At 45.1% G+C, this 11,211-nt stretch overlaps 2 protein-coding genes across 3 annotated transcripts in view; one reads left to right on the forward strand and one right to left on the reverse strand.

The window, feature by feature from the left end:
- The first annotated feature begins 33 nt into the window (after positions 1 to 33).
- Positions 34 to 9,441, forward strand: ACP2 (acid phosphatase 2, lysosomal). 2 transcript variants are annotated; one of them, XM_005522445.3, is made up of 11 exons: positions 34 to 172; positions 257 to 352; positions 443 to 529; positions 3,007 to 3,159; positions 3,489 to 3,587; positions 3,733 to 3,822; positions 6,075 to 6,207; positions 6,283 to 6,371; positions 6,973 to 7,079; positions 7,304 to 7,479; positions 7,562 to 9,441. In XM_005522445.3, the coding sequence occupies exons 1-11, from the start codon at positions 77 to 79 to the stop codon at positions 7,696 to 7,698; spliced, it is 1,263 nt and encodes a 420-aa protein (XP_005522502.1). In that variant the 5' UTR covers positions 34 to 76; the 3' UTR covers positions 7,699 to 9,441. The 2 variants fall into 2 exon arrangements, with proteins under 2 accessions (XP_005522502.1, XP_087913331.1); XM_088057205.1 differs by lacking the exon at positions 3,733 to 3,822.
- Positions 9,442 to 9,534: 93 nt separating this feature from the next.
- The window catches only part of DDB2 (damage specific DNA binding protein 2), a 16,102-nt gene continuing 14,425 nt past the window's right edge, over positions 9,535 to 11,211 (reverse strand). The window contains 3 exon segments of the mRNA XM_005522446.3: positions 9,535 to 10,826; positions 10,828 to 10,908; positions 10,911 to 10,999. Coding sequence (XP_005522503.1) covers positions 10,749 to 10,826; positions 10,828 to 10,908; positions 10,911 to 10,999 — 248 coding nt within the window. The 3' untranslated portion in view covers positions 9,535 to 10,748.

The raw sequence follows: 11,211 nt of genomic DNA on the forward strand, positions 1-11,211 counted from the left end.
GGGCTGTGCGCTGCGAAACCGCGTCCGCGCGGGCCCGCGGCCGGCGGCGCTCGGTTCCGGGCGGTGTGCGAGCGCCATGGCGGGCGGGCGGGGCGGTGCCGTCCTGCTGCTCCTGGCGCTGTGCCTGCAGCCGTCGCCCGCCCGGGCCCGCAGCCTCCGCTTCGTGACGCTGGTGAGGGGGACGGGGGGACGCGGGGGGAGCCTGGCCGGGCCGGCGTGGCCGGGCCGGGCCGGGGTGACGCGGTGCCGCCCGCAGGTGTACCGGCATGGAGACCGCTCGCCCATCAAGGCCTTCCCGCGGGACCCGTACCAGGAGAGCGCCTGGCCCCAGGGATTCGGGCAGCTCACGCAGGTAAGAGCGGAGCGAGGCGAGGCGAGGCGGGGCGGGCGGCGGGGCCCGGGCCGTGGTCCGGACCTCCGGTGACGCCCGGTGCCGTTGCAGGTGGGGATGCGGCAGCAGTGGGAGCTGGGCCAGGCCCTGCGGCGGCGCTACCGCGGCTTCCTCAGCGACACGTACCGGCGGCAGGAGGTCAGTGCCAGCCCCCGCTCGGCAGCGGCGCTCTCGGCCGCCCCGCGGTGGGCCAAGGCCACCCCGCGGGACAGGGCTGCGGGTGGCTCCTTGGGGAAGGGAAGCGCCGCGCCGGGACTCGTCTCCAAGTATTTTCGTTCCTTAGCTCCTTCCCACTGCAGCAAGGAGAAGAAGGGCCCCAGTGCAGGCTCTGTGCTGAGTCTGGCCGCGGGGCACGGATCGGCCGCGTCTCAGCGCTGCCCTTGCAGCGGGTGCGAAAGCAAATCCAACCAGAGTTGTGAGACTCTTCGTGCCACCACTCTGAAGTCCAGGGAACTAAACAGCAATGTGTGTTGTAGCTGGTATTTGTTTCTTACTCGAGTTTGTGAGATTTTTTTTTTTCCTGTTACACTAGCTCACAAGAATGCAGCCCGTGTTTGCCCTGCCCTCCCCAGTATAATTGAGGTACAGTCTCACCAGAGCCTGTAAATATAAGTAGTAGTTACTAGCCAGCAATGACCCTCTCATTTCCTTTCACCTGTATTGACAGCTTCCGTTGCCCAAAGCCATTCATTCCCCTCTCTCATTAGGATGTTCTCACACTTTATGATAGTTCTTGAGAAACTGGTAGGCTTCTTTTGGAAAAAGTCACAGAGCCCTCGTGGAACCGTGTACTAAGCACAGGGGAATTTATAAAATATAGAAAAAAGTAAGGAAATCAAAAATCCTCCTAAGTACCCCGGTTAATAATCAACTGGTATTGAGTCAATTGAAACATGAACAGGTCTCCAGACAGGAGGCTGGTTCAGATGGACAGCAGGCAGCCAAGGCCCCTTGTCCCATTACAGGCTCTGCACCACTTCATTTATTTTATCTGAGCTTAATTAACCTGATTGAACTGATGGGGAAAACTAAGAATCCCCATACACTTTTCCTTGTTTCTCCCCTTCCAGGGCTTCCCTGTAAGAAACCAGCTTGTCACAGTTCAGATTAAATCCCTTCTTTGACATTTACTTCATCAACAAAACTTCCAGCATTGGCTCAAACACAGATCCTTTAACTGTCCTCAGCAGTTCCTTTCCAAACATACTTCACTCTTATATATACTTCACAGCTTCTGTGAGTTGAAACTGTTTTCCTTCTCTCACTTGAGAAAGAAAAACAAACCAAGACATGGGCAAACAAAAGCTGTTCTGCTAACCAAGCCTGAACCCTTGCTCAAGTTGAGCAACCTCCCTTGTAAGAAGTGTTGCCTCTGGGTGACACCATATGACCGTCTGTCACCTGACCCAGCGACAATCTGGAGCCTGGCAAAAGGTGCTGAAGAAAGCATGTACACTCAGGGCTTAATTGCTTGGGGTTTTTATGATACTTCTAGAATTAGGTCCTTATCTTTTAAAATATTTCCTTTTTATTTCTTCAGAGCTTACCAAGGATAAAAGTAAACCTGTCTAGTACAGGGTCTGATTTTTCAAGCCACAGTTAAGAGGTAAAAATGGGCAGACATTGATGTCAGAGAAAAGACCAGTTGGGTTTTTTTCTTGTGACTGTAAAGTTTCTGAGGTACACTTCACATGAGAGAGATTATACAGAGTATATATATTTTATGTTTCTCTCCTAACATTTAAAAAAATTACTATCTTTACATTATATTTCATTCTTCAGGTTTTTTGTTCTTGTTTTGGATCAAACATGCTGTTTCCTGGGACATTCTTTTATGATTTCCTGTTGTTCCTCTTGTTTTATAACTGGTTTCTCTCCAGTTTCCCCTTAACTGTTTTCAGTACAGATACCAGAATACTAAAGTTTTGCCATTTTGACCTTCAAAATAATTTGCTGTATTTTTCTAATTTCTCCTTTTTTCTGGCTCAGATCTTTATCTTCTGAGATCTGGAATGGTCAAGTCTTGGCCCAAGACTTAAAAAAAGACTTAAAAATTAATCCCAAGAGCCCACAGTGATCACATAAAATCCCAGCCCTCCCTGTTTTTGTTTACTCTCCTGTTAGTCAAATCACTCTTGTCTTTGTTTCTCAGATGGAAAAACCGAGGCCTGAAGAAGCCATTTCTTTTCCTGAGCAGAGTCAGTCATTCCTAGAACTTAGAACAGAATCCAGGAGTTTGCTTCAGTCCTGCTCTGCAAATACAGTGTATTTCCTATCTTTGCCCATAGTTTTCTGCATCTTTGTCTTCCTCTTCTCTGACTCTTCCTCAGACTCAGACCCCTTTCTATATTTAACCTCTGCACAATGCACCTGGGTATCCCACTGATCCAGATCAGACAGCTGCAGCATTAGACAGCAGATTGTCTTTGTGTGTGTCCTTACAGTTTTGTCCAGGCCAGCATCAGCAGGCTTGGTCCCTTCAACTCCTGTTCCGCTGTTGTTCGTGAGCCACTGCAGGGCACTTGGCAGTGTTCCCGGGCGAGTGTATCGTCCTGTGCCTGAGCATCACCACTTCCAGGAGCAGTACTAATGATGCACTGTACCTGTCCTGGCAGATCTTCATCCGCAGCACGGACTGTGATCGGACACTGATGAGTGCAGAGGCCAATCTGGCAGGCCTCTATCCGCCAGGAGGACAAGAGATGTTCAACCCTAACATCTCCTGGCAGCCTATCCCTGTGCACACAGTGCCTGAATCTGACGAAAGGGTAAGTTCATCTCAAAGACATGTATTGACTACTCAGGTAGTGTAGTGTACAAAAATATTTGTTACTGTCTTGATCCAGACTGTCTTGAACTTCTCCTAGGACCTCCTTTGCAGAGATTTTACTGTTTTCAGAAAAAAATGAGAGAATTCAGGGATTGGTTTCACTCAACACATCAGGTGCAACACCTGAGCAGTCCACACATGGACTTGCTGTTAGTACTTGGGGCTGTTTATAGATGCAGTCAGGGTTTCATTACAGCTGTGCATGTTTGCTGCAAATTCTGTACTCCAGCATTCTTGGGTGACCTGGCTGCTCTTGTCTCTGCCCAGCTACTGAAGTTCCCTTTGACCCCTTGTCCACGGTATGAACAGCTACAGACTGAAACACGGCACTCAGCAGAATACATAAATAAGACCAAAGAGAATTGGGTAAGTGATTGTTTGCATGAGATAAAGTGGTTCTAAGCTTGTAGTTACCACCTCCATATAATCAGAGCTCTGAGAAAAGGGAAGGGATACCAGTGCATATAATACACTGTGAGATTAGGACCTTTCTCTTTTCTCCAACCTACAGCAATTCCTGCAGATGGTGGCAAAGGAGACTGGGATCCGGGATGTCTCTCTTGAGAGTATATGGAGTGTGTATGACACACTGTTCTGTGAAGTAAGTCTTGCCATCATTGTACACCCACTGGAATCTAGTCTTCAGGATTCACTAGATTTGGTAGAAATTATTTTACAAAATCCCATGAAACAACCTTTCACCCTACAATTAGAAGTAATGTTCTGATTTCAGAATAATAACAGTTCTTACTCACTGGAGGCACGTGCCAAGAATTACCTATTTTTGCACCCTATAACCTCTCACTCTGTAGCTCAGATGTATATCATGTCAGAGTCAGAAAAAGTCCCACCTGCATAAGTATTTCTTGAAAGTCACTAGAAGATTACTGCAATCTGAAATCTTTAGATCGCTGTGGACAAGCCTAAGTCCAATAGGGTAGAAATGAGATCTCTGCAAACTGAAGAAACATTATGATTTAAGTTGGGACCTTATTTAGGATTATTCCTGGTGCTACCTCTACCTCTCTGTTCCTTTAAATCAATCACTTTTCTTTCTGTGCTTCTGTTAATGCCATATCTAAAAGAAAATAATGCTATCCTAAGTTAAGTGGGGTTCACTCACTTCTGTTTTTGACATATTTTAAGGTCCTTTGTCAGAGAAAGACTCTAGATACAAACGCCCCTTTACCATTTGGGATGGGGACACCAAACTCCATATTTGAGTTGATTTCTATTGAAAGCATATCTCATGAAGACTTAAACAAAATCATAAATTTGGCTCGCTGTGCTAATTGCTAAACTAAAGGTCACAAATGCAGGAGACCTAAAGTTGTTACATACAAGTTCCTTGGTGTATAACTGTACAGCATGATGAAGTAAATTAAGGACATCTTTCATGTCAAACTAGTGAATTATTGAATTATGGACACATAAATTCAGTAAACCAAAGCATTTTGACACTGATTCTGTGAATGTACAAGTCTGCTTTGCTCACTGGCAGTGATATACAGGGGTGTGCACTATTTTGGGGGTTAAAAGATAAATCAGCAGGGAATTGCACTTTGCTATGTAAAGCAGCAGCTTGGATTGCTGCAAGCTGAAAATATTCCAGTCCAGAGCTGCATTGTAGTATGTGAATTTGCCCTTTGTATCACAATCCTGATTTCCTGTCTTGTAACAATCACAGTGAATCAACTTCTATTGGTAACAAAATATCCTTTGGTCAGACAGATCAAGAATTTCAGATCTTCATTTTCAGGAGTCACTTAATGAGCTTGCAGGTTGGGCCTGGAAGGTCAGCTGACAACCACTGTAATCCCCAAGAATTTGGAGAACAGCCCACAGTCCCAAAGCAAAACCAGAATGTTATTAAGGAAGAAGTATTTCTCACTCAGAACTGTACCCTCGGGCTGATTGGTCTCTTCAGCTCCTTTGGTCTTCCTTCTTTTTAATAAGTCATGCAAAAAGTGCCCTGAAGAGGATTGTTTTTCTCACCTGAGCCAGTACAGTCATTCTGCTATCTGGATGGAGACAAAAAAAAAATCCAAGAAATAGCTGAGCTTACCGGCTATTCTCTTTGTAAATTAATGAAGAACTAAATATCTAAGCTGCTGATGGAATTTCTCTGAATCACTCAGACAAAATGGGCCCTTAAGGATATTCAGCCTCAACTTCTGGAAGTCTGATGGGATGTGGCAAAGAAAATTTTTCTCAGTAATGCTGGGAAACCACAACTGCTGTTTGTCTGCCGTTATAACTAATCCTTTCATGTAATGGGTTGGCTGCAAAGCAAGTTCTCTTGATTCCCAGTTCTTGGGCTCCTGGGTTTGAGTACAGGGCTTTGTCAGTGGTGCATCCCACTGTTATGTCTACAGAGCACTCCCTAACTTTGTCTAGTATCTTTCAGTGACCCTCAGAGCCTCCAGAGAAGCAGGTGCAGGTATACCAGAAACCCTGAGTTTGTGTTCCCTCTCTTACCTGTTTTTTTTTCTTTGACCTCATGTCATCTGCAGGGCAGAATCAGCCACATGTAATGTCAATACCCTAAAATTATTGTATCAATTACAACATAGCCTTGCATTCCAGCTGCACTTTCACAGAAATGTAGCTCCTAGGTTGCAATCTTTATTCTTCTCATTACTATTTTCTGAAACAACATCAAAACCCACATATATTCTTTGTATGCAGCATTGCAGTGTGAGGTCAGAAGCACAAATAGGAAAGGGGCATATTGTATGTTTAAAATAGTGTAGGAAAGCAGCAGCAGTATAGGCAGCTCTCCAGACACTCTCCCCTTCTCTGTTTAATCTATGACCTGTGCTACCTGCACATGAATGTTCTGTTTCTTTCTAGCAAGCACACAAAATGGATTTGCCTGGATGGGTGACTCCAGATGTCATGACTCAGTTGAAGGAACTAAAAGACTTTGGTTTTGAATTTCTGTTTGGGATCCACAATCGGGTAGAAAAAGCTCGTCTGCAAGGCGGTGAGTGCACTAGGGAAGGAGCCTTGTGCTGCTCTGTCTGGCTTTTGCCTCTTACCAGCTGTTTCCTTTCCTCAGGGGTCCTGCTGGATCACATAAGGAAAAATCTAACTAAAGCAGCAAATGTTACTGCCCATCAGAACCTAAAATTACTTGCCTATTCAGCGGTAAGTTAGAGCTGGAGCTGGCTTTTAGCCATCTCCTCCTGCTTACAGGGGGTTGGGCTTGGTGATAGTTTTAACCCTTTCTAGCTTCCCTACAGCCCATGCAGTGATCAGGACATGCATCTTTGCCTCTGACTACGTGGGAGATGCAGTATCTGGCATTGTTCCTCTGGGATCCCTGAGGAAAATTCCAATGTGTCCTTGTTCCTGTTAGCTCAGGCTCATGAAGGAGACTGGCAGACTTTGGGGAGCTACTGCTCTATATATTTGCTAGATGAGTTGATGCTAGTCAAATATGATGTTTCAGAAGTGTGGATGCAGTTGTCTCTCCTTTCCAGCACTGCCTGGAAAGTCAAGCATCTCTTCCAAATTGCTCTCTAGAGATTAATTCTTAAAACACAGTGCAGGATATATATATGGCTGTTTCACTTCCTCCCCTTGTGTGGCACCATCACAGACCACTATTCTAGCAGTACAGTTCCTCTCTCATTTTCCAGATGGAACTTACAAAGGTGATGTCCCCTCAGCACTGCCTTGTCCATTACTGAGCTGCCCTGCCACATCCCTAAGGGTGACTGATTTGGTTTTTTTCCCTCTTTCTCAGCATGACACCACACTTGTGGCACTGCAGATGGCTCTAGATGTCTACAACAAGATCCAAGCACCATACGCCTCATGTCATTTATTTGAACTGTACCAAGAGGATGATGGGTGAGGGCTGCAGTAAAGACATCTGCTGTGATTTCACCTTGAGAGTTAGATACCTAGGCTAGGCTCCTCCATTCTTGGGGCGTGCAGTCTTGCTCCTAGATGCAGACTCTCATGAGAAAATCTAATCACCAGAATAAAGAATAGGGTGTGCACACTGAGTTTTTGGGAAGGGATGACTTCAACTAGAGAAAAAAAAAAACCATCCTGCTATGTTTCATTTTCAGTAACTTCTCCGTGGAGATGTTTTACCGGAATGAGAGTGGGAAGGAGCCCTTCCCACTGACAATCCCTGGCTGTCAGCATAAATGCCCATTGCAAAGATTCTTGGAACTCACAGATCCTGCTGTTCCCCAGGACTGGGAGCAAGAATGCAAGGTATCAAGCAGCATGCACGACACAGGTGAGCCCAGGCTTGAGCAGAGTGTGGTAGAAGGGGAAAGTCTGGACAATACCATGCTGACCACTTATTTTCTCCCTTACAGAACTCTTTGTGGGTTTGGCTGTGTGTGGATCCATTCTCCTTCTCCTCATTATTCTCCTCTTGACTGTACTCTTTCGCATACAGTCTCAGCCACCTGGCTACCGGCACGTTTCCAACGAAGGAGAAGAGCAGGCCTGACAGTTGCTTCAACTCCTTCCCAGGCAGTAGGAGGGAGCTGTGATGCCCCTTAGGATGATTGGGCACCTTCAGCTAACCAGCATTTTTCTATTTTGGCCTTTGCTTGCCAGAACAAAGCTGGACTTGATTTCTGGATGTTTTCTAAAGGTGACCTTCTTTAGAAAGAACTGAGTAAAAGAACTGAGCTACTCTAAGGAAACAACACCTTAACTTTGAAGCCAATACACTGTGTGGTGCCCCGGTCCTCATACACCTTACCCAGTCTGGGATTCCCAACATGGCCAGTTTCAAGTTTTCCTGCTTTCAAGTGACTGTAAACATTACCACTCACCATGACTGTGGCAGAGAAGCTTGGACCTCCAGCAGCTGCCACATCCAGTTGTGTTTCTCTTCAGAATCAACCTACTTTGAGTGCATTTCCCTCACACCATAGGGCTGCTGATGGTGGAAAGGCTGGGCTTGAGCTGAGGGTGCAGCTCACCAGCAGTGCACTAAGACTCATCTGCTGTCCATGCAGAGGGAACTGCTGCAGATGGTGGGAAACATGTAAAGTGTTTGTTGAGGTTGCTGTCAAGTAGTTTAGTTGCTGCTGGCAACTGGTGTTTTTTCTCCTCTTCACATTGTGGTTCAAGAGAGGACTGTATTGAAATCAGGACAAGACTGAAAACCTAGCAGTTTTCAATCAATCCTAGGAGTTGGCTCAGAGTAGAATCAGAGTAGAACCCAAAAAAGCTCTAAGACCTTCATGAAAGAGCAGTTCCTGTGACCCAAGTAATTGTTGTGCAATGTTGGCTCTAGAAAAGAAAGTCCCCCTAGATAAGAAACTTGGTTTCTGTCTAATGATCCTAAGTTTAAATTATACTTCCCACATCTGAATTTCAAGGACCTGTTAAAGGGTGTATCCAGTACTCCAGGCAGCCCAGATTTCAGCCCAAGGAATATACTTTATTAGCAGAATGTTTTTATGCTGTAATTAAGAGATGTAGCAGAGCTGTTTACCTAAGACTTAGATTAAATGCCAAGTTCTATAGTTTTTCTTCTTATCTTCCCTACTGGATGGACAACAAACAAACACTAAGGATCAGAGTTGGCAGGTGACTGTGGACTCCTTTATTTGTCACACTTGGGCATTTTGTCCAAAGTGTGATTCTTTCTCCAGTGTCTCTGCGCACTGCAGCTGCTGCAGAGACCAGTGTTCACCACCTGCCTTCTAGTTTTTGGCAGAAAATGAGAGACTGCAGCAGGCACCAGAAGCACAGGCTCTTCACATGGTGATACTGCACATTCACTTCCTACTTTTACTTCCCTTTCTGATGCAGTTCCCTTCCCCTCTTGGATGCAGAAGCCAGTTTCTTAGGTTACAAACATTTCCTTTTGTTTCCCCTAAGGAGTACCATGGGGACTTTTCTCAGCACCGTAATCAGCATCTGCCAGCATGGGAACCTTAAATCAGCAGAAGCAGCTTGCTGTTCTCAGCATCTTCCTCACCTTTTTGTCCTCTGAAGATACATACTAGGTCTCCTGCAGAGCAAGATAGTCATAAAGAAAAAACTACTGCCTGTGAGAATAGGCACAAGAAAGAGGTAATAGAAAGTGCATTTAACAGGACCTGTTATTTTTAAAGGCACCAAATTTTGCATACACACAGAAAAGGTTTCTATGATGATTTAGACATTTTGACTGTGAATGACTTTCTGTACTTGTTCCAATACATTTCATTATTAAAATCAATTTCGCACTGAACTCTACTCTTCTTCTCTAAGAGTTCACAGGGTTAGCACCAGTATGCTCAGTGTTGGAAAGCAGGCAGAATTTACTGCAGCATACCCCCCAAAGGAATTCCCTGTTTGACAATCCCACACATAGCACAGGGAGATTTGACATAAACTGGTTTTGACTGCAGCAGCTATGCATAGATACAGCTGATGATGCATCCTGTCCAGCCTGGAGGGGTCCACTGCAGACCCAGTACTATGACTGGTACTTCTACCACAGCTGTACGTCTCATAGCCCTCCTGTAGAGAAGTCTCAAACTTCTCCCCTACAAAAGCAGTTCAGTATCCTCAAAGCAGCCACTCTATCAAAGAATTTTAGTTTAGTACAAAATTTTATTGATATTAATATTGCAAAACTATAAACATGAATGTGGAGAATCTGCACAGGCCTGGAACCCATCCCATCAACCTCTGGGACAGCAGCAAGGCCCCAGGCAGCCTTGTAAACAAAGTAGAAAAAGCAAAACTTAACCCTTTAACAACAGTCTTGAGATTTGGCTCTGAGCAGGGGTATTTGGAAGAAATCCCTCATTCCTGCTTTTTAACACTCTTATCAAACATTCTGAAGCACATAGGCATGGGTGAAAAAAATTACCTATCATTGGCAAGAAACAGCCTAGAACTCTGAAAACAGAAACTAGAGAATCAGCAGGTGCCCAGCTCCACACAGTCCTTGCAATCGATGATAGAGACCTCTGGCATCCTGTTCTTTGTGGTCCAGTTAAACAGCTGCAAGCAGAGAACAGGCTAAGCCTGATGTCTTGACAAACACATTTTCCAAGCTTGCATATGAGAGCTTGGTGTTTCCTAGGATACCCAAGCTATCCATGACTTCAACCCTGTGAACATTCTATCTTTTCAGGATGTCAATCCTGTTAGCAAATGGTTTCTCAACTGGGTTGGACCAGAACAGGCTGAGGACCCTGTCATGAGCTGCTCCACTGCAGTCTACAGGAAATGGGAACCTCTCACAAGTGATGACAAATAGATATGGTAGGCTGAAAGCAGTAAATTCAGCAAGATCTGGGAACATCTTTTAAGTTTTCCTAGTGCCTCAGAAAATGAGTAGTAACTCCACTTAGAGGAACCAAGTACTGACACAACTTTCTAGAAAAGGAGGCCAAGAGTATCAGGGAAGCAACATCAGATCCAGGGAGGAAGGACAAAGTCTAATTCCCTGCACGGCTTATACTGCCCATTGCCAACAACTGAGTTTCTACCCTGGGATTCAGAAAGGATCAAAATACTAAATCAGTTCTCTAGATCCATCTCTTTTCACTTCCTTCCCTGCAGTTTAGAATCACTGCTTTTCATTTTCATCTCCTCTAGCTCCCCGGACATTAAGTTAGCTTTTGAGTTTGCTTGTGCCAGGGTTTGCCTGCCTCTGCCCTCCACGTCTGGATGAACTCCAGCTTCCAATCCCCTGTTCTGTCATGGTTCAATCTCCTCGTTTCTCATGGCTTTCAAAAGATGTTCATGCTTCTTGACTGCCATCTCCTCCTGGTTCCAAATCAGAATATTAAAGCCTGAGAAGAAAAATTAAATGCTGTATATCAGAAACTCTACATCAATCATAATACCTTAGGCTATGTCACTTAAATGCCAGAAATTCAGAAAACTTTTTCTAAGGTATTTCCAAGCTATAGAGGATGCAAAAATAATTATTGCAGATGCTGTATCCACATAGCCGTGGAAACCTGATCTAACTAAGAAATGTAAGTAATTCCTAGTCTCATCT

Source organism: Pseudopodoces humilis, chromosome 7, assembly GCF_049639895.1.
Source record: "Pseudopodoces humilis isolate 2021_Gansu_Grassland_sample_001 chromosome 7, ASM4963989v1, whole genome shotgun sequence".
NCBI lineage: Eukaryota > Metazoa > Chordata > Aves > Passeriformes > Paridae > Pseudopodoces > Pseudopodoces humilis.

What these genes read in the sequence shown, in the direction of transcription:
- ACP2 (XM_005522445.3), top strand. Translation starts at nt 77, where the DNA reads ATGGCGGGCGGGCGGGGCGGTGCCGTCCTGCTGCTCCTGGCGCTGTGC. An exon ending in ATAAGACCAAAGAGAATTGG is followed by an intron (nt 3,588 to 3,732) that starts GTAAGTGATTGT and finishes TCCAACCTACAG; the next exon opens with CAATTCCTGCAGATGGTGGC. An exon ending in AAAAGCTCGTCTGCAAGGCG is followed by an intron (nt 6,208 to 6,282) that starts GTGAGTGCACTA and finishes TCCTTTCCTCAG; the next exon opens with GGGTCCTGCTGGATCACATA.